This window comes from Pan troglodytes, chromosome 15 (genome assembly GCF_028858775.2).
Source record: "Pan troglodytes isolate AG18354 chromosome 15, NHGRI_mPanTro3-v2.0_pri, whole genome shotgun sequence".
NCBI lineage: Eukaryota > Metazoa > Chordata > Mammalia > Primates > Hominidae > Pan > Pan troglodytes.
The window spans coordinates 90,728,921-90,751,986 of record NC_072413.2 but is presented as its reverse complement, the minus strand read 5'-3'; the positions used below and the strand labels follow the sequence as shown (position 1 = coordinate 90,751,986).

Below are 23,066 nucleotides of genomic sequence, written 5' to 3'. Positions count from 1 at the left end.
AAAATTAGCCGGGCGTGGTGGTGCATGCCTGTAATCCCAGCTACTCGGGAGGCTGAGGCAGGAGAATTGCTTGAACCTGGGAGGCGGAGGTTGTGGTGAGCCAAGATCGTGCCGTTGCACTCCAGCCTGGGCAACAAGAGCGAAACTCCATCTCAAAAAAAAAAAAAAAACTAAAGGATAATTTCCTAAAAAAAAAGATCAAGTCATTACTCTGTAAAATGTAAAACTGAACATGTGTTAAGGATTTTATTTAACTCATTAATGAGGTGTTGGAGACTGCAAAGTACAGCCAATTTGTAGATTAGAAATACTGAATTGAATTTGCAAATGAAAGACAAAACTGGCCTCTCTACAGAGGGGGAAGGAAGTCAAATGAACCTACATTTGGTAACATGCATTTGCCTGTCTAGACTAGAATTATTTGCATTGCTGTTACCCATAGTATGCAGAATTATAAAATAACTCCTATAAATTAGAATTAGATAACCGTGAAGAGTATGCTCTAATCTAGAAGCTAGTTTGCCAATGAATCACATTTTCTCTGTAGGAAAAAACAACAATAAACTAAGCTGAGTAAAATAGATTTTTCTTTTTCTTTTTTTTTTTTTTTCTTTTTGGAGACAGAGCTTACCCTGTCACCAGGCTGGAGTGCAGTGGCGCGATCTCGGCTTACTGCAACCTCTTCCTCCCGGGTTCAAGCGATTCTCCTTCCTCAGCCTCCCGAGTAGCTGGGATTACAGGCACATGCCACCACACCCAGCTGATTTTTGTATTTTTAGTAGAGACGGGGTTTCACCATGTTCGCCAGGATGGTATTGATCTCTTGACCTTGTAATCCGCCCACCTCGACCTTTCCAAGTGCTGGGATTACAGGCATGAGCCACTGCTCCTGGCCTAGATTTTTCATCTGAGTTAAGATCTAGTTGGATGATGATGATGATAATGATAATTTTTTTTTTTTTTTTTTTTTGAGACAGAGTCTCCCTCTGCTGCCCAGCTTAGGAGTGCTGTGGTTTGATCTCGGCTCACTGCAACCTCTGCCTCCAGGACTCAAGCAGTTCTCATGTCTCAGCCTCCCGAGTAGCTGGGATTACAGGTGCATGCTACCATGCCTGGCTAATTTTTGTATTTTTAGTAGAGACAGGGTTTTGCATGTTGGCCAGGCTGGTCTTGAACTCCTGGCTTCAAGTGATCCACCCACCTTGGCCTCTCAAAGTGTTGGAATTATAGGCGCAAGCCACCACACCGGGCCTGGATTTTTTTTTTTTTTTTTGAGACGGAGTCTCGCTTTGTTGCCCAGGCTGGAGTGTAGTGGGGCGATCCCGGCTCACTGCAAGCTCTGCCTCCCGGGTGCACGCCATTCTCCTGCCTCAGCCTCCCGAGTAGGTGGGACTATCGGTGCCTGCCACCACGCCTGGCTAATTTTTTTTGTATTTTTAGTAGAGATGGAGTTTCACTGTGTTAGTCAGGATGGTCTCGATCTCCTGACCTCGTGATCCACCCGCCTTGGCCTCCCAAAGTGCTGGGATTACAGGCGTGAGCCACTGCCCGGCCCTGGATTTTGTTTTAATCCCATTCTTTAGCCAGAAAATCAAAGGATTTAAAGGACTGAATGACCCTTTAATAAGCTCTACCATCTCATTTCACAGATGGACTGTGAAGGCCCAGAGAGAGGAAGGGTCTCCCCTCAGTTAGTAGCTGTATATTTTGTTAAAGAAAAATTGCATCAGTTTTTTTTTTTTTTTTTTGAGACAGAGGACAGAGGTCTCGCTCTCTCACCCAGGCTGGATGGTTCACTATAGCCTTGACTTCCCGGGCTCAAGTGATCCTCCCCGCTCAGCCCCTTGAGTAGCTGGGACCACAGGTGTGCACCATCATGCTGGCTGTATTTGCAGAGACAGAGTCTCCCTATGTTGCCCAGGCTGGTCTGGAACTACTGGGTTTGAGTGATCCTCCTTCCTTGGCCTCCCAAAGTGTTGAGATTACAGGCACGAGCCACCACGCCCAGCCTGTATCCAATGCTTTTTAAATTTTTTTCTGTTTGACACAGGATCTCATTGTGTTGCCCACGTTGGTCCCAAACTTCCAGGCTCTAGCAATCCTTCTACCTCAGCCTCCTAAGTAGCTGGGACTGCAGGCATATGCCAGTGTGCCACGCATGGGTATTTTTTAAAAACAGCAAGACAGGCTGGGTGCAGTGGCTCACATCTGTAATCCCAGCACTTTGGGAGGCTAAGGCAGGTGCATCACTTGAGGCCAGGAACTCGAGACCAGCCTGGCCAACATGGCAAAACCTAAAAATACAAAAATTAGCTGGCATGGTGGTGTATGCCTGTAATCTCAGCTACTCTGGAGGCTGACGCATGAGAATCGCTTGAGCCTGGGAGGTGGAGGTTGCAGTGAGCTGAGATCACTCCATTGCACTCCATTCTGGGCGACTGAGACTCTGTCTCAAAAAAAAAAAAAAAAAAAAAAAGCAAAACAAAAAACAGCAAGACATTTTCTTTTAGCTACTGCAATAGGAGAGAGAGACTTCAGTATGGAATGGAGCTCAGCTCTAGGATGGCAAGGTCAGCTGGGGATTTATAGCCCATGGGCAAGGTGAGGGGGGGGTTAGTGGAATTCCTTAAAATATTCAGTATACTAAGGTGCCATTTTTTGAGGTAGTGGGTCCTGAACCCCATCAATAGAATATTACTAAGAGGAACTTCATTAGATATCGAGGGTGAGAGATTCTCTTCTGGATTCTTGCTAAAACTGGACCTGGCAGACCAAGGCCTTGTGGAGAAGAGGGCTCAGTGGAGCCTGACTAAAGTTTGGTCAAGGAGACAGTTCTTGTCACCTGTGCTTATTTCTTCTGCACATTGTCAGCCGAAAAACCTTGCAGGATGATTTTATTCTTTTTATTAGGTAGAGTCTCACTCTGTTGCCCAGGCTGGAGTGCAGTGGCACAATCTCAGCTCACTGCAACCGCTGCTTCCCAGGTTCAAGCCATTCTCCTGCCTCAGCCTCCCGAGTAGCTGGGATTACAGGTGCCCACCACCACGCACAGGTAGCATGCCCAGGTAATTTTTGTATTTTTAGTAGAGACGGGGTTTCACCATGTTGGCCAGGCTGGTTTCAAACTCCTGACCTAAATGATCTGCCCGCCTCGGCCTCCCGAAGTGCTAAGATTACAGGTGTGAGCCCCCGTGCCTGGCCTTCAGGATGATTTTATTTTAAACCCCTAGAAAGCAGAGAGTAGAATCAAAACCTTTAGGTTTGGAAGGCTGTTTACAGATTTCATTGTCTAACTAGCTGCTTTGCTTGGCTTTGATGGTCTTCTGTGTCTAACCCAGAGCCAGTAGCTGGCACTGAGGGGTCACTCCTGATGGTGGTTAAGGTGTAGGCTTTGGTATCAGACCTGGATGTGAACTGGACTCTGCTACTTAGATGGCCCTGTGAACTTGACCTTATTACTTGCATTGTTGGTGATAATTTATCTAGAATGGGCACTGCATCCCAAACTTCTCAAATGGATTAAACCTGACTTGATGGTACATTTCTTGGATCCAAGTGAAGTCTTTTTTTTTTTCTTTTCTTGACAGGGTCTTACTCTGTTGCCCAGGCTGGAGTGCAGTGGCACAATCTTGGCTCACTGCAACCTCTGCCTCCCGGGTTCAAGCAATTCTCCTGCCTCAGCCTCCCAAGTAGCTGGGATTACAGGTGTGTGCCACCATACTTGGCTAATTTTTGTATTTTTAGTAGAGACGGGGTTTCACCATGTTGGCCAGGCTGGTCTCGAACTCCTGGTGTCAAGTGATCAACCCGCCTCGGCCTCCCAAAATGCTGGGATTACAGGCATGAGCCACTGCACCTGGCCCCAAGTGAAGTCTTTTAAGTGAATTACTGACCTGGTATAGCCCTGTAACCTGAGCAGGGATGAAGGCCGAGTGGGAACAGCAGAGGACTTGTCATTGGAGGCTGGTGAAGTCTGTAAAGGCTTGTTCATTGACTTTGACTTTGTGTAGCTCAGATACTCCATTGATAGGCTCTTCTAAGACAAGAGCTGTTTATGCAGCAAGCCCACCAGTGCCTTAAAATAGTAGGGCACGAAAGAGCACCGTGGGTGTCCTACTGCCAGAGGAAACTGTGAGGGCCTGCTCTGTGCTCGGGCCCTGGGGTGCAGGGTGCAGTGCCTGTGGTTCCGGGGCCTCCCAGACTTTCACATAAGCAACTCTTTCTTTGTGTGACAAGCAGGTGATGTAGTGGAACAAACACAGTCTTTGCCGTCAGATCTGCGTGGTCCCAGCAGTGCCACTGACCACCAAGTTTCTCTACCTTTCTGAGCCTCAGTTTCCTCACCTGTCTGAAGGGAATGGGGATCCTTGCTTACAGAGAACTGTTGTGAGGATGGTGTGAATAAAGTGTCTTGCACGTTGTGTGGTCGATAGTAGATAACCCACAAATGTGCCACTCTGTGCCACTCCGCAACACATCCCAGTCTCTGAGAGTCTTTCTTTCTTTCTTTTTTTGAGACGGAGTTTTGCTCTTGTTGCCCAGGCTGGAGTGCAATGGCACGATCTCGCCTCACTGCAACCTCTGCCTCCCGGGTTCAAGTGATTCTCATGCCTCAGCCTCCCGAGTAGCTGGGATTACAGGCATGTACAACCACGCCCAGCTAATTTTGTATTTTTAGTAGAGACGGGGGTTTCTCCCTATTGGTCAGGCTGGTCTTGAACTCCCGACCTCAGGTGATCCTCTGAACTCGGCCTTCCAAAGTGCTGGGATTACAGGCGTGAGCCACCGCGCCCAGCTGGGAGTCTTTCTCTCTGATCTCCCCTGGCTGGGGCAACGACTGTCTGTGTTGTCTTCTCCCTGCACGTGGTTAGCAGACGATGCATGTGTCCCAACAGCGCCCCTGGGAGATCTTTCCAGTCTTGGCACGTTACGATCTGCCTTAGGTTCTTTTTAAAACCTTCACAGTATCCCACCATAAGGCTGTACTGTAATTGATCCAGCTAGACATTTACGTTGCTTCCAGTGGTTTGCCCTAATATATGGCTGGTGCCCTCACCTCCATAGTTTCTTCCCCTTTTACAAATGACACCTCCCACTCCTACTGGGACTCCCTCTCCTGCCTTATTTTTGTCCATCACTGTCATCACTATCTGACAACCTATGTGTTTAAATGGTTTGTCTCTTCTCTCTGGAATGCCACCTCCACGAAGAGTTTTGTCTGTTTGGTTCACTGTTCAGTGCCTGTGAGCAGCTAGCAGGTGCTCAGTCCGTGTTTGTTGGATGGATTCGGGGTGGGGGTGAATGTAGGAGAGAGTAGATAGGAGGAGAGGAAGTTAAAGGAGAGGAGGTAGATGATGATGATGCCTCTGTGAGATGAGGCCTGTGTAATGGGGACCCTGGAGAGCCACAGCCAAAAACAGCAGAGTCACAAAGAGCGAGTAATTTAGCCGGCGTCGTTCACTTTTTCATCAGTTTTTCACTTTGATAAACCAGGAATCATAGGGATGCTGCCAGATTATTGGTGACTTTGTTTTGATGCCTTGACTTTGTCAAAAATTATACAATAAATGCCCATAGGAAATTAGCATGTAAGGTAGCTGCTTTGAGGCATGTTCGTTGCCAAGGGTAATGGAATGATTATTTTACTTTTGTGTCTCTCTTCACCCCAGGCCTTTCTATTTTTATATGTTTCCCAAAATAGTGTTAGTGTATGTGGTTTTTTTTGTTTTTTTTTTGTTTTTTTTTTTTGAGACAGAGTCTTGCTCTGTCACCAGGCTGGAGTGCAGTGGTGCGATCTTGGCCCACTGCAACCTCTGCATCCCAGGTCCAAGCGTTTCCCCTGCCTCAGCCTCCAGAGTAGCTGGGACTACAGGTACATACCACCACGCCCAGCTAATTTTTGTATTATTAGTAGAGACAGGGTTTCACCATGTTGGCCAGGATGGTCTCAATCTCTTGACCTCATGATCTGCCCACCTTGGCCTCCCAAAGTGCTGGGATTACAGGCATGAGCCACTGTGCCCGGCCATGTATGTGGTTTTTAAAGTAGCATTTTCTATTCGGCAACGTAATGTGAGGCTTGTAGCATTGTAGTCAGGGAATCACGACTCTGTGTTTATAAGAAAAAAGAATGATGGAGCAGGACCATCACCAAGTAGAGACTATGAAAATGTCATTTTTTTTGGCCAGGCGCGGTGGCTCACGCCTGTAATCCCAGCACTTTGGGAGGCTGAGACAGGCGGATCACGAGGTCAGGAGATCGAGACCATCCTGGCTAACACGGTGAAACCCCATCTCTACTAAAAATACAAAAAATTAGCCGGGCGTGGTGGTGGGCGCCTGTAGTCCCAGCTACTCGGGAGGCTGAGGCAGGAGAATGGCGTGAACCCGGGAGGCGGAGCTTGCAGTGAGCCGAGATAGCGCCACTGCACTCCAGCCTGGGCAACAGAGCAAGACTCTGTCTCAAAAAAAAAAAAAGAAAAAGAAAATGTCATTTTCTGTATCAGTAGGGCACTTTTCTCACAGAGGATTAGAAGAATGAAGGATTAACTCGATTTTGTAAAAATAACCAAGTGGTGCTTTTTTGGTGCCTGCTGTGTGTTTGCTAATTTAGGTGGATAAGTAGGTGGTGTCCGTTCTGTTGTTCACAGTCAGGTCAACCGTTTGTTTCTGGTATTTTATTTATTCATTTTTCTCCTAAATATGAGGGAGTAAAAGTCACACACCATTGCCCCCAGAGAGACGCTCTTTGAGACTATGTCATATGAACGAAACTCAGAATAAACAGGTGTGCAAACTAGGGAACCCATTTATTGCTGATAAAAGATGACAGTAACAGCCAGGCTGTGCCTGCCATGTGGTCTGGGGGCATCTTCTCACTCCCTCAGACAGGGTCAGCAACCAATGACCTATGGGCCAAACAAACCACCTATTTTATAGATAAAGTTTTATTGGAACATAACCATGTTCTTTTGTTTATATATTGTCTCTGGCTGTAACTGGCTCATGGGTTAGTAATTCATCACTTCCAGAGTCCAGTTAACAAGAGCAAGATCTGGTACAAAGAAAGCGATTTATTTCCAAGTTGCTTAGGGGAAGAAACACAGGCATCCCACCTTTAGATGTACTGCTTTGCTTTTGGAGCAGAAAGTGGGCACTTTTAAAAGGCAGGGGAGGAAGCAAGCAAGGTGGGGTGTCCACGTGTTAGCTTGGTGTCTTATCTACTGTGCTGTCTGTCGGTTGAGCTGGTGACTGCTGGCATCTTTGTGGGCAGGACTAGGCCAAAAACTCCCCAGGTGGGAGGGAGTAGCAGGCATGCTTTTTGACTAGTATCTCTCAAGGGAACCTCCTGGCAGGCGAGAGTTCTGTATTGGGCATGCTTTGGTCTGTAAATCAACTCTTAACTCTTGAGGAGTTAGGTGAACTTGCCCTGTAGGGAGTGTCTGGTGCAGGAGGGGTGGGTAAAAGGCTATATTTGTGTTTCTCAAGGGCTAAGCAGGAAGTGGGGAACCAGAGGAATGATAAAAGGAGAGACAAAAATAATTCAACCATCTCTTAGAAAAATGCAAGTACTTGGTGACTGGCTGCTTTCAAGATACAGTGGCAGAGTTGAATAGTTGTGAGAGAGATGGCCTGGCCTGCAAAGCCAAAAATATTTACTTTCTGGTCCTTTGCAGAGAAAGTTAGCCTACCCCTACCCTAGGGGAAGGCTTTCCAGGGAGGCTGCTGGGTGAGCTCCGAGTAGGTGAGAGCCGTTGGTTGGAACACTTTGGTAGTGACTGTCACACCTCTCTTGTGGGGTCACTGAAGAGCTTGGGGGACATGGATATTTTTGCTCCTTGACTCTCTCTCGCCTGTCCTCACTGTTGCTTCTTCACAAGTTTGTATAATTGCATCTTGTATTGGTTCCTTACCTTCGAGCTGCCAGGGGTGCTTGAACCAGAGTGACTCCATGATGAACAAGGGCTGGGTAAAATTTGGCTGAGACCTGCTGGGCTGCAGTCCCAGGAGATTAGGTATTCTTAGTCACAGGATGTTTATGGTTAAGGGAACAGGTTAATGTTTACCAAACAGACCCAGGAAAGGTCCTGATGTCCCTATATCTTAAGAACAAAAGCATTTTTAGTTTAATAATAAGTTCACTTTATTTTATTTATTTATTTAAGACAGGGTCTCGCTCTGTCACCCACGCTGGAGTGCAGTGGCACAATCTTGGCTAACTGCAGCTTCTGCCTCCCGGGTTCAAGTGATTCTCGTGCCTCAGCCTCCTGAGTAGCTGGGATTACAGGCGTGCGCCACCACGCCCAGCTAAATTTTGTATTTTTAGTAGAGACAGGGTTTCACCTTGTTGCCCAGGCCGGTCTTGAAGTCCAGACCTCAAGTGATCCGCCTGCCTCGGCCTCCCAAAGTACTGGGATTACAGGTGTGAGCCACCGCACCTGGCCGTAAGTTTCACCTTAAAGATAATAACATAGATTCTTGTGAAAGACAGCAGTTCTACAAAGATTAACGGTGCTCTGTCCGTTAATCTTGCCTTGTAGCAGGCACATCTCCCTGTGACTTTGTTTTGCTTTGTTGTCTTGTGTCTAAACAAGCATTGCATCTAAGGTGGACACGGTCCTCCTCTTGCTTTTGGGAACACCCTGTTCTGTCTGTAATGTGTTCTTTCATTGTTTCACTTGCTGAATAAGCTTGCTTGCACATTATTCTGTGGACTTGCCCCAAATTCTTTCTTGCATGAGGTCCAAGAACCCTCTGTTGAGGTCTGGATCAGGACCCCTTTCTGGAAACACAGCCCCACAGCGAGCCCTTGTCAGGTCGAGTGGACTTGTGGGGAGCCTCCTCAGGTGCACATGAACAGACTCGTGGTTCTAGCACTGGGGGTCCTCAGCACTCCACTGACCTATCTGTTATGTGCCATACTAGCCGCTACTCCAAGAAAAAAAAAAAAACCTGAACAAAACAAATCTGGGAACATCTTACTGTAGTTACCAGTTGCCCGTCCATTGACCTTGCAGTGGAGCTAAAGAAACCTGAATTTAGCACGATTTCAGGCTTTCGGATTAAGAATTAAGTTCTTGTTAGGAGGCAGTCCTTGAGGATGGAGCAGTGTAGTCTGTTGACCAGGATGCTGGGTTGAGGACAGGTGGACCAGAGGCTGGGGGATTTAATGCAGTTCTGCCACATCAAAGGTAATCTGAGGCTAGCAGCATAGTGTCACCTGACACTTGTTAGAAATGCAGTCTCATGGCCAGGTGCGGTGACTCACGCCTGTAATCCCACCACTTTGGGAGGCCGAGATGGGCAGATCACCTAAAGTCAGGCGTTTGAGACCAGCCTGGGCAACATGGCGAAACCCTGTCTCCACTAAAAATACAAAAATTAGCTGGGCATGGTGGTGGGCACCTGTAATCTCAGCTACTCGGGAGGCTGAGGCAGGAGAATCGCTTGAACCTGGGAGGCGGAGGTTGCAGTGAGCTGAGATTGCCCCAGTGCACTCCAGCCTGAGCCACAGAGCAAGACTCCGTCTCAAAAAAAGAAATGCAGTCTCAGGCCCTGCCCCAGGCCTACTGAATCAGAATCTGCCTCCTAGATCCCCAGGTGACCTAGGTGCATATTCAAGTGGGAGAATTACTTGTCTAAGACACTTTTTAAGAGACTCAGCACTTCCTATTTAGTTACTGGAGAAAATCCATCGCTTTGAGGGCTAGACTCAGAACATTGAAGATGGTTTCTTCAGCTTAGAGGTGGATCAGCCTTCATCTGGGTGCGTCCTCCATGAAGACACAGGCTTTGTTCTGTCCCTATTGAGTTCCCAGCACCCAGCACCTTGTCTGGCAAAGTAGGTGTTGTGGAGACTCTGGCTGAGTGGCGAGTGAATGAATGAATGAGCACCACCAGCCCTGCTTGTGGCATTGGGACAGAAGTCAGCCTCACATATCTGCCGCCCTGAGTCCCCACATCTCAGTGACTGTATATTTTTCTTATCGCGGAGGCACAGGCTTGGTGCTGTTTTCCGTTTATACTTTAACAATGTATTTAAGGGTTTGGAATTGAAGTATAAAAGAGAGCATGTACTTCCATAATAATAAAGTTTTTTTTTTTTCTTTTTTGAGACGGAGTCTTGCTCTGTTGCCCAGACTGGAGTGTAGTGCTATGATGCAGGCTCACTGTATCCTTCACCTCCCAGATTCAAGTGATTCTCCTGCTTCAGCCTCCTGAGTAGCTGGGATTACAGGCTCCTGCCACCACGCCTGGCTAATTTTCGTATTTTTAGTAGAGACAGGGTTTTGCCATGTTGGCCAGGGTTTCGCTATGTTGGACAGGGTGATCTCGGACTCCTGACCTCATGTGGTCCATCCACCTCCGCTTTCCTAAGTGCTGGGATTGCAGGCGTGAGCCACCACGCCCGGCCTCAGTAATAATAAAGTCTTGCAATGGAGAGCCATATAGCAGAAAGAGTGCCGGACCAGCCGTTCAGAAGGCGTGGTCCCAGCTCTGGCCAACGCTGACAGTCCATGGCTATTAGGCAGGTCATTGCTCTCAGACCCTAACCTCTCCTTTCTGTAAAACAAGGATGAAAATGTTTGCCCTGCATGTTGTACAGATCGTATGTCCATGCTCTGTAAGTGTGATGCAAAGACAACATGAATTAATGTTTGACTATAGCTCATCCAGATAGTCCACCTTATAAACTTAAATTGCCCATCAATGTTTTTATTAAACCTATACTGAATTTTTAGAAACTTTATTAAGTAATACACATTAACTGTATTAAAAGGAGACAAAAATGAGGAAGAAAATCACCCTTGATCCTGCCAACCACCTACCAATAACTACTGTTAACATTTTGTCTGTCTTCCATATTTTTCTGTGTAGTTTATTTTATTTTTAAAATTTATTTTTTCTTATGTAGCTTTTTTTATTCTTATTTTTAGTTTTGAGACAGAGTCTCACTCTGCCACCTAGGCTGGAGTGCAGTGGCCTGATCTTGGCTCACTGCAACCTCCACCTCCCGGTTTCAGGCAATTCTCCTGCCTCAGCCTCCCAAGTAGCTGAGACTACAGGTATGTGCCACCATGCCCAGCTAATTTTGTATTAGCAGAGCCAGGGTTTTACCTTGTTGGCCAGTCTGGTCTTGAACTCCTGACCTCAGGTAATACACCTGCCTCGGCCTCCCAAAGTGCTAGGATTACAGGCGTGAGCCACTGCACCCAGCCTGCACAGTTTATTTTACATGTATATTCTTTTCTTACAAATACTTCATAGTATGTGGTAGATATGTTTCCAATAGTGAATTTTGTTGATGAATTTTATCTGCTGTATTTTGAGTTACGTCAAAAACTTTAAAAAGTGCCCAGAGCCCTTTCTGGATATTCTTTTATTTTATATGCTTGACTTGGACTTGTAGTGAAGATTGGGAGGTATGGACAGCCCCTTCTCCATGCACAGGCTGGAGCAATAGAGCTAAAAATAGAAACCCTCTCTGTTATCTTCAACATACTCTGGTGGTTAAATGACCTTATCTTTTTGACCCATTTACTATGATATTTTCTTAGGGGCTGACAATGTTTATCTGTTCTTTTTTTTTTTTTTTTGGAGACAGAGTCTGACTCTGTCACCCAGACTGGAGTATGGTTGCACAGTCTAGCTCACTGCAGTCTCTGTCTTCTGGGTTCAAGTGATTCTCCTTCCTCAGCCTCCCGAGTAGCTGGGATTATAGGTACGTGCTACCACGCCTAGCTAAGTTTTGTATTTTTAGTAGAGATGAGGTCTCGCCATGTTGGCCAAGCTGATCTCAAACTCCTGACCTCTTGATCCACCCTCCTCGGCCTCCCAAAGTGCTGGAATTACAGGTGTGAGCCACTGCGCCCAGCCAATGTTTATCTGTTCTTGTTGCTTTGTACTTGACTCTGTGTTTCCCTTCTCAGGTTTCTGCAATTGAACTCCAAGGTGCAGAATGGTTTGGAAAGTAGCTGTATTCCTCAGTGTGGCCCTGGGCATTGGTGCCGTTCCTATAGATGATCCTGAAGATGGAGGCAAGCACTGGGTGGTGATCGTGGCGGGTTCAAATGGCTGGTATAATTATAGGCACCAGGTAAGAAAATGACTAATCTTTTTTTTTTTTTAGGACACTGGCATTCTGAAAACAATTCCAGACACTGTTAATATTAAATAGAAAAGACTTGAAAAGCCATTGACGGACCTGTTAGGCTGGCTGTAACATAGGTGTGTTGGCGAGGATGTGGGGAAATCAGAACCCTCATATGTTGCCAGGAGGATTATAAGATGGTGTAGCCATTTTGGAAAACAGTTTGGTCATTCCTCAGAAGTTTTGATAGGGCCATCTTAATCTGATGCAAGGTTTCTGAACCTTGGCACTGTTGATAGTTGGGGACCAGGTCATTCTTGGTTGTTGGGGGCCGTCTTGTGCATTTGAGGTTTAGCAGCGTCCATGACACCTACCCGTTAGATGATGGCAGCATCTCCTGCTCCACTGTAATAACGCAGAATTCTCCAGACATCGCCCAGTGTCCCCAGGGAGCCAGATCACCCAGGCTGAGACCCACTTAGTTCAACATCTTCATTTTAGAGATAAGGAAACTGAGGCCTAGAGAGTGGAGGTGACTTGCTCAAGGTCACATGGCAAGTGGGGACCAGACAGGACTGAGGCCAGGACTCTGGTGACAGGACCCCCAGGCCTCTCTGCCCTACTGCTCTCTCTTCACACCCTCCTCCCCCATCTTTCCTGAATTTCCCCACATCAGCCTACCAGAAGGTAGAGAGAAGAAGAAAAGAAGCCACATCTGAGTGTCCATGAAAAGTCCAGCCTCCCTGTGGGATGTAAAATGGTGCAACCACCTTGGGAAAGAGTCTGGCAGTTCCTCAAAATTAAACATCAAATTGAACATATGACCCAGCAATTTCGCTCCTAAGTATGTCCTTAAGAGAGGTGAAAACATGTGTCTACACATGAACATGTACATGACTGTTCATAGCAGTATTGTTCATAAGAGCCAAAAGGTGGAAACAAGCCAGATGTCCATCAAAGGCTGAATGGAGAAACACAATGTGATTTATTCATGTAAGAAGATATTATTTGACCATAAGAAAGGAAGAAGTACTCACACATGCTTCAACATGGGTGAACCTTACAAACATGCTAAGGAGCTAGTCACAAAGACCACATATGTTATGATTCCATTTAAATGAAAGCCCAAATTTGGAAAATCTATAGAGATAGAAAGTAGGTTAGTAGTTGCCAAGGGCTGGGTGAAGGAGAGACTGGGGAGTAATTGCCGATGGACATGGGGTCTCTCTTTGCAGGAATGAGAATGCTCTAGAAGTAGTGGTGATGAGTACACAACTTGGTGGACATACTAGAAACCACTGAATCGTCTGTTTTAGAAGACTGACTTCTATGGTGCATGAACTCTATCTCAATACAGCTGTTATTTTTTTAAAAAGTCATTTAATCTTGTCAGTCTCAGAAACAAATGCTTAGACTTGCAGTATCTATATATTGGGCTCTCTTCTAAGAGCGCTTTACACAGAGTCCTTTAACTCCTGCAGTGGGGTTATGTGCCATTGGTCCAGTTCTTACTCCCTCTTTACGAATGATTGGACTGAGGCATAGGCAAGGTCAGTAGTTTGCCCAAAGCGGTACAGCTCACAAGTGGTGGGGCCAGTTTTCAAACCCAGGCCAACTGGCTCTGGAGCAGCCCTGTCTGGTAAAAGAGCCATGGTAAATGTTCTAGTAGCCACATTTAGAAGGTGAAATTAATTTTAATAACTTCTTTTTTTTTTTTTTTTTTGGTTGAGACAGAGTCTTGCTCTGTCGCCCAGGCTAGAGTGCAGTGGCGCGATCTCGGCTCACTGCAGCTTCCACCTCCCTGGTTCAAGCTATTCTCCTGCCTCAGCCTCCCGAGTAGCTGATATTACAGGTCCAGCTAATTTTTGTATTTTTAGCAGAGACCAGGTTTCACCATGTTGGCCAGGCTGGTCTTAACTCCTGACCTCAGGTGATCTGCCCGCCTCAGCCTCCCAAAGTGCTGGGATTACAGGCGTGAGCCACCATGCCCGGCCTTAATATCTTCTTTAAACCAGTATTTCCAAACCATTATCATTTCAACATGTAATCAATATAAAAAATTAATAATAAGATACCAGCCAGCATGCTTGTAGTCCCAGCTACTCTGGAGGCTGAAGTGGGAGGATTGCTTGAGCCCAGGAATTTAAGGCTGCCATGAGCTATTATCGCACCTGTGCATAGCCACTGTGCTCCAGCTTGGGTAGCAGAGCGAGACCTTGTTTAAAAAAAAATGATAATAATGAGATATCATACATTCTTTGATTTTGTACTAAGTCATTGAAATCCAGTCTGTATTTACATTCACTGAATGAATGAATAACTCATTTCTCGAATCGTTTTTGTATGTTAGCCGAATAGGAAATTTGGCTTGATTAAAAAGTTGTTATCATGGCAAAATGATCCCTTCTCCCTTTAATACTTAACCACAGACCTGACCCACGTAAAGAGGAGCAGCCCGCGCACACAGCTGTTCAGCTCTCAGTTTTCTTCTCCCCCTCTAACCTCAAGTTGGAAAGATTAGTTGTGAAATACAGACCACAGAGAGTTAACACGATTACTCATCAACCACCGTGATTTTTATACAACCAGCTTTTAAGAAAATGTATTTATTAAACATTATTGAGTAGAGGTTATCCAATTACCCTTTGCTCCCGGAAACCTTTTTGTTTTTTTAGTGTTGCTGATTTCCCTGAGTAAAATACTAACTATCAAAATAGAACAAAGGGAAACAAGGCCAAAGAAGTGGCCCAGACTGAAATATTCGTCCCCGAGTAAGAGAGGATGATGGCCTTAAGGCCGGTGGAGGTGAGATTTGTGCCGATTCACCCCTGCCTCAGCCCGCCCCCCCAAGGGGCTGCTTCTGTCCTCAGCCGGCTGCCATTTGCCTTCTTGACTTTGGAGGCTTATCATTAAAAGAGTGTTCAAAAGAACGGTCTCCACAGAACCTAGGCAGATTTTAAACTTACATTTTCATAGAGGTTTATATTTTCCTTGGATTAACACAACATTCATTTACCATAAGTCTCTTGTTTAGGGAAGAGTGGCACACCAGGCACAAATAAATCATTGCTAAGTGCTTTCCTATGTGTTATGCTTGTTAATTAAACCTTGTTTTGTCTTGACCAAATTGGATTTCTCACTTTTCCATTTTGGGCTGGGATTAAGTGTTTAACGGGGGCGGGGGGGCGTGATCTGAGGTGATGTGGGCAGGACATTCTGCATTGTGTCCTGAGCATGGGGTGAGTAAGGAGGGCCCCTTTGGAAGTCGTGGAATCAGAGTAGAGTCTGGAGTGATCAGAGAGAGCTGGAAGAGTGAGGTGGGGGCTTGGTGGAGGGTTGCATGGATAATGGGGAGAAGGGAGCAGCCAAGCATGAGTGCCAGAGAGGTGTGAGGGTGTGGCCAGCCTGGGAGGGAGTGGGGACAGAGGCAGACCTGGGAGAGGGGCCAGCAAGATGGGCCAGGATGGGCAGAGGGGCGCAGGCACCTGGGAAGTGTGGCGCAATCCCAGAACGAACAAAAAAAAAAAAAAAAAAGGAAAGAAAAGCTGAGCAGGTGGAAGTGGCCCAGGAGCAGAACTGACTGAAAATGGTACCTAGCTCATTCCTGCTGAGCACGTGTGAGTCAGATGCCGTTCAGGGTGCTGGCAATGCATGTCACCCCACCTGCTCTGCAGTGCTGACATACTGGTGGAAGAAGGCTGCCCTTGACTAAGCGCTTCCTGTGTGCAGGGCTCAGTTCCAAGCACTTGGCACGTGTTATCTCAATCCTCAGACAACCCAAGAGGATAGGTCCCATTAGATCTCCATTGTAAGATGTGGGGGTGGGGCTAAGGCACAGAAAGGCTGGGTAACTTATCTAAGGTCACACAGCCAGTAAGGGGTGGAGCTGAGATTTGAACCCAGGCAGTCCATGCTCCACAGCCCATGCTTATAATCACTACTCTAGTCATGTGGCATGGGTATCTTGGCATTACTTTATCTTTTATTTTAAAATAGTTTCCTTTTTTTGTATTAAAAATTTAACATGTTAAGGTTTATTATAGAAAACTTACACAGCCAAAGGAAGCAGGTCATTTGTAATTAGTCATGCGCCGTATAACAAGTTTGTTCAGTGAGGACCGCATACACGACAAGTGGTCCTGTAAAGTATAGTAGCATATTTTTACTGTACTTTTCCTATGTTTAGATACACAAATACTTGCCATTGTGTTCCATTTGTCTGCAGTATTCATGACAGTAACATGCAGTACAGGTGGATGGCCTAGGATTACCACCTGAGCGTTATAACAAACATTATCACCTTAGCTCCACCTCCTGTCAGGTCACCGATGCCAGTTCTAATAGGAGCGTGAACCCTATTGTGATCTGCGTATATGAGGAATCCAGGCTGCGCACTCCTCGTGAGAATCTAACGCCTAATGATCTAAGGTGGAACAGTTTCATCCCGAAACCATTGCCCCTCACCCCTGTGTGTGGAAACATTGTCTTCCACAAAACCAGTCCCTGGTGCCAAAAAGGTCGTGGACCACTGGGCTAGACCATCTAGGGTTGTGTAAATACATTCTATGATACTCACAAAACGACAAAATCACCTCGTGAAGCATCTCTCAGAATGCATCCTTGTCTTTAAGCAATCACAACTGCTACATAGACTCAGTGTTGCTGGCATTGCATTCTGAAAATGGCAAACACGGCAGAATTTTTCTGAGCATTAAAACAGACTTGATGTAGTGGTCCGTTTAGTTTAATGTTTTTCACTTGAGGCCCATGGTTTGCAAGGGGTGTGGGGGAGGATTGTGGAGAATGGGGAGTCAGGGCCCTCTGATCAGGAGCCCCCAGCCTTTTAGGGTAGGTGTACAAATACCTGAACTCGAGGCTGAGAAAGAGCAGTCTCTACAGCAGCTCCAGTTGCCGGGTTTGGGTCCAGAAGTAGATGAGGTCCATCAGGAGAGGGATGGGAATGCAGCTTCTTGGAGGAGAGGCTTGACGTGGGTTTGAAGGATGACGGGATTTCCACAGAAGCTCTTTCCGCGTGGAGGGAAGAGCATCAGCTGGCAGTGGGAATATAAAATCACAGTGTGAGGGGCGTGGCCAGCACATCGGGTGCCTTCAAGTGCATGTACCAGAGCCCTCCCTGGTGGTTTGAAAGAGTGTGGAGACTCCAGGGTTGGCTAATTAAGCAGTTTAGCCTCTTTATCTCAAACCCAGGTCCTTTTTTTTTTTTTTTTTGAGGCGGAGTCTTGCTCTGCCACCCAGGCTGGAGTGTAGTGGTGCAATCTCAGCTCATTGCAACATCCACCTCCCGGGTTCAATCAATTCTCGTGCCTCAGCCTCTCGAGTAGCTGGGACTACAGGCGCCTGCCACCACGCCTGGCTAATTTTTATATTTTTAGTAGAGACGGGGTTTTGCCGTGTTGCCTAGGCTGGTCTTGAACTCCTGGCTTCAAGTGATCTGCCCGCCTCAGCCTCCCAAAGTGCTGCGATTACAGGCGTGAGCCACTGCGCCCGGCCCCTTTTCATCTTGCTACTCTGTCATCATAGTTGTGACGAACTGTCCTCAAATACACTCTCCTCATAGTCACGAAATGGCTGCAGCAGCTCCAGGTGTCACATCCAAACAAAATCTCAAAGAAGAAAAAGAGGGCATCTATGTGTCTTGTCTGTTTGGCTTGCTCTTTATCAGATGCACATCTTTTCTTGGAGCCATGGGTGGACTTTGTCCCGAGTCTTCCTGGCCAGAATTGCATCACGTGCTCATGTTCAAGTCAGTCAGTTCCTGGTGAGGGGAAATGGATTTCCAGTTCACACTCAGGGAAGCTGCTGACCACTTGTGACCACTTGGAGCTGGGTAGGTCATCTGAGCAAAGCCAGGGCCCTGGTGGAAAGGAAGGTGGCCACAGGGCATGCAAGGACAGTGCATGGCCCAGGTAGATGGGGAGGAGGAATCGAGGGAGAAGGAGACCGGCAAGGTAGGGTGAGGGCATGGTGAGGCGTGTTAGGAGGAGGAGGCCCAGTCAGCAACTCCCCCTTTCTTTCCCTTTGACAGAACCTCTCCACTCAGAAGTAGATAAAGGGTTGGACAGGCGCCATGTCACCAATGACAAGAACAGGGAGCTCCTCACTCTGTGTGCTCCTGGCAAGCCCCTTCCCCACCCCCACACACTCAGAGCCTCACCATTGCTGTCTGGCTCAAGACTGGGGCCTGCAAAGTTTTTTTCTATAAAGGGCCAGATAGTAAATATTTGAGGTTTTGTGGGCCAAGGGGCAAAAATCGAGGCTGGCGGGGCCAAAGACAGGCTGGGCAGACTGCAGTGACGGAGGCGAGAGGGAGTGGCCAGGGAGTGCAGGAAGGAGGTGGTGGTGACTCACAGTCTGTTTCTCACAAGCTATTTGTTTACTTATTTAATTTTTTTTTTTTTTTTGAGACGGAGCCTCAATCTTGTTGCCCAGCCTGGAGTGCAATGGCGTGATCTCAGCTCACTGCAGTCTCCGCCTCCTGGGTTTAAGCGATTCTCCTGTCTCAGCCTCCCGAATAGCTGGGATTACAGGCACCTGCCACCACGCCCGGCTAATTTTTGTATTTTTAGTAGAGACAGGGTTTTACCATGTTAGCCAGACTGGTCTCGATCTCCTGACCTCAGATGATCCACCTGCCTCAGCCTCCCAAAGTGCTGGGATTACAGGTATGAGCCACTGTGCCCGGCCAGATGAGCTCAAAACTTATGGTGTTTTAAGGTTAATCCATGTTGTTGCACAATATCACTTTTATATTTAAAAAAATCCGTGGCCAGGTGTGGTGGCTCACGCCTGTAATTTCATCACTTTGGGATCACCTGAGGTCAGGAGTTTGAGACCAGCCTGGCCAACATGGTGAAACCCCATCTCTACTAAAATACAAAGATTAGCCTGGCATGGTGGCATGCACCTGTAATCCCAGCTACTCAGGAGGCTGAGGCAGGAAAATAGCTTGAACCTGGGAGGCAGAGGTTGTGGTGAGCCAAGTTCGTGCCACTGCACTCCAGCCTGGGTGACAGAGCGAGACTCTGTCTCCAAAAAAAAAAAAAAAAAGAAGAAAGAAAAAAGAAATCCGCTTTTATTTTTATTTTCAGCAACAGGGTCTTATTCTGTCACTTAGGCTGGAGCTCGGTGGTGTGATCATAGCTCACTGCAGCCTCAAACTCCTGGGCTCGAGGGATCCTCCTGAGTAGCTGGGACTGTGGGACCATAGGTGCGCCACCGTGCCCAGCTAGTTAAAAATTTTTTTTTATAGAGATGAAGTCTTGCCATGTTTCCCAGGCTGGTCTCGAACTCCTGGGCTCAAGTGATCCTCTTTCCTCAGCCTCCCAAAGTGCTCAGATTACAGGCCACTGTGTCTGGTCTGAAATCTGCTTTTAAAGAGGGCATGGTGGGAAGAGATTAGGAGGGAGGACAGAGGGGACTGTGCAAGGGAATGCCAAGCATGTGGGATATGGGCTTGGGCCCATTCTTGCAGCAGGGCCATCCTTGTAAATGCCAGAGGCAGCACAGGACCTTGGAAAGACCGTGGCTCTGGATTTGCTCAGACCTCAGGTGTCATTCCTTCCCTCCAGTTATGTGCTGTATAAGTTTGAACAAACTACATTGTCAGATTCTTTCTCTGGGGTTGGCAGTGGGCTCAGTGAGGCACACTGCAAAACCCCAGCCTGGTGCCTCACCTCAGCACTGCTCAGCTGTGTGTCGGGAAGTGATCATATATGTATACTTGGCAGGTGAGCAGAGCTGGCTGGAGAGCGGACCCTTTACAGCAACTGTGACATGGGGCATGCCAATGTATTTAGACCTCGTTCGACTTGTCTTTGTTTAGCTGACAGCTGGCCAAGCTGGAGGCAGTACAAGCAGACAGAGTAGGGACAGTTGCCCTATCGGCAAATCACGGGAGGCATTAGGAAGACCAGCGGAACTCCCAGCGCAAGCTATCAAACCAGCCAAGTCACAGTCTCTGTTCGTCATTCCGGAGGGCTCTGCGCCTCTTAGAAGTCTTGCTCAATACCCTCCTCTCGAATATGACCTCATATGACTTTTCTGGGCTTACGTGGGGAAAATACAGTATAGGTCACACGGATTTAGGGGAAGTAATACAAGTAGTAACACCATTTTCACATTGTTTGAGTTGAACCCCACTTGTATCTCTTTTGAGTGCTAGTAAATATTTGACTTAGTCAAAGAACCCCGCTGAGTTAACAAAGGTAGAGGCAACCAAGTGCCTCCAAGGCCCAGAAGAGAGTCACAGCCTAATGAGGAGGCAGTGAGTGTGGAAGATGGGGCATAAGGCACAGTTGGGGTCAGCCATGGCCCTTCCTGAGCTAGTCCCCGTCTGTAAGATGGGGATGAAAGCATTTACCTCTCAAGGGTGCTGGGGGTCCCAAACAGTGCAGGAGTAACAACACAAGGCACTCTGAACCTGCCCCTGCAGAAAATATATAACTTTATTGAGGCCTAGTTTAAGACATATCATCTTAATTCACCCATTGAGTTTAATTTATCTAATTCAATGATTTTTTAGTAAATTTACCAAGTTGTGCAAACATCACTATAAATCAGTTTGATATTTCCATCATCCCAGTATGATCCTTTGGGCAGGCCGGGTGGTGACTCACACCTATAATCCCAGCACTTTGGGAGGCCAAGGCGGATGGGTCACTTGAGGCCACGAGTTTGAGACCAGCCTGGCCAACATGGTAAAACCCAATTTCTACTAAAAATACAAAAATTAGCTGGGCGTGGTGGCACATGCCTGTAATCCCAGCTACTTGGGAGGCTGAGGTTCAAGAATCGCTTGGACCCTGGAGGCAGAGGCTGCAGTGAGCCATGATCACACTGCTGCACTCCAGCCTGGGCAACAGAGCAAGACTGACTCAAAAAAAAAAAAATTGTTTGGGCATATTTGCAGTTCCCACCTCTAGCCCCAGGCAACTGCTAATCATCTACTTTCTATCTCTATAGATTTGTTTATTCTGAACATTTCCTATCAGTGGAGCTAAACAGCGTGTGGTCTTTTGTGTCTGGCTTCCCCTAGTGTCATGTTTTTGAAGTTTGTTCACGTTGTAGCATGCATCAGTGCTTCACTCCTGTTTATTCCCAAATAGCATTCCATTGTATGGATAGACCACGTTTTGCCTGCCCATTTACCAGTTGATGGACATTTGGGTTGTTTCCAATTTTTAGTTATTATGAACAATGCTGCTGAGAACATTTGCATGCAAATCTTTGTGTGAATACATTTTTTTGTTTCTCTTGGGTAGGTACTTAAGAGTTGGAATTGCAGGACAGGCGTGGTGGCTCACACCTGTAATCCCAGCACTTTGGGAGGCCAAGGCAGGTGTATCACGAGGTCAGGAGTTTGAGACCAGCCTGACCAACATGGTGAAACCCCATCTCTACTAAAAATATAAAAATTAGCCAGGCGTGGTGGTGCTCACCTGTAATCCCAGTTACTCAGGAGGCTGAGGCAGTAGCATCGCTTGCACCCGGGAGGCAGAGGTTGCAGTGAGCCGAGATCGCACCACTGCACTCCAGTCTGGGCGACAGAGCAAGACTCCGTCTCAAAAAAAAAAAAAAAAAAATGTAGACTTGTTGGGTCACATGGTAAATTTATGTTTGACTCTTTGAGAAACTATAACGCTCGTTTCCAAAATCGCGGCTCCACTTTACATTCCCATAGCAGTGTATGTATGGAGGCTCTTGGTTCCCCAGTTATGGTCCGTCTGTCTGTGAAGTGGCAGCTCAGTGTGGTTTTAATTTGCATTTCTTAATGATGGGTGATGTTGAACATCTTTTCATGTGCTGACTAACAATTTGTATATCTTCTTAGGTGAAATGTTTATTGAAATCTTTTGCCTATTTTTGGCTCAGTGATACAGGAGTGCTTTAGATGTTTCAGTACAAGCCCTTTATCCGATATATGTTTTGCAAATATTTTCTCATAGTCTGTTGCTTGTCTTTTCATTTTTTTAATAATGTCTTTGGAAGCACTAAAGGTTTTAATTTTGCTAAGCCAATTTATCAAAGTTTTGTTTTTGTTTTTGTTTTGAGACAGAGTCTTGCTCTGTCGCCCAGGCTGGAGTGCAGTGGCGTAATCTTGGCTCACTGCAACCTCTGCCTCCCGGGTTCAAGTGATTTCTCCTGCCTCAGCCTCCCGAGTAGCTGGGATTACAGGCATGCACCACCATGCCTGGCTAATTTCTCTGTATTTTTAGTAGAGATGGGGTTTTGCCATATTGGCCAGCCTGGTCTCGAACTCCTGACCTCAAGTGATCCCAAAGTGCTGGGATCCCTGGCCTCCCAAAGTGCTAGATTTACAGGTGTGAGCCACTGCGCCTGGCCTGACTTCATTTTTAAATTAAACGGCAGACAAATAATGTCTGTATAACATGTGTACACCTTAAAGAATAATAAAATGAATACCTGTGTACCTTGCACCTTGCTAAAAAAAAAAAAAAATTATACTAGTACCTTGTCCCCTGTCTGATGGACTCTCCTTCCCTTCCCTTCAGAGACCAAGCTTCTGAATTTTTTGTCATTCATTCCTTTGCTTTATAGTTTTGCTGTATGTCTATTTAACTGTGAACAGCATAATGTTTACATTTGCCTGTTTTGACCTTTATGCAAATGTAATCATAGTGAAGGTATTTTTCTATGACTTGTTCTTTTTTTCACTATGTTCCCAAGAGTCATCTATTTTGAAACCCGGGTTGTACTTGTTTGCGTATTTTTTAAAGTTTTTATAGATTCAGGGGGTACATAGATACATTGCATAGTGGTGGGGTTTGCACTTCTTGGGTACCCATCACCTGAGTAGTGGGTTGTAGTTCGTTCATTTTCAGGTATTCCATTTATGTGAACTTATGACAATTTATTTTTCCAGCTGTTGACTATGATTGGAGTTATTTCTTGGCTTTTGCTGTTAAAGTGATGCTGTGAACACTTTCTGGTTATC

General features: G+C 46.5%; 1 protein-coding gene across 7 annotated transcripts in view; it reads left to right on the top strand.

The window, feature by feature from the left end:
* LGMN (legumain) overlaps positions 1-23,066 on the top strand; it is a 48,121-nt gene that overhangs the window by 6,235 nt on the left and 18,820 nt on the right. For 4 of the 7 annotated variants that reach the window (XR_010151264.1, XM_063793865.1, XM_009428325.4 and 1 more), the window contains one exon: positions 11,931-12,097. Coding sequence is in view for 6 of the 7 variants with exons in the window: in XM_063793865.1 (XP_063649935.1) it covers positions 11,960-12,097 (138 nt within the window). In the remaining variant the exon portion in view is untranslated. Of the gene's footprint in view, positions 1-3,587; positions 3,706-11,930; positions 12,098-23,066 lie in introns of all 7 variants that reach the window. The other 3 variants (XM_054666237.2, XM_054666238.2, XM_063793866.1) reach the window with 1 other exon arrangement.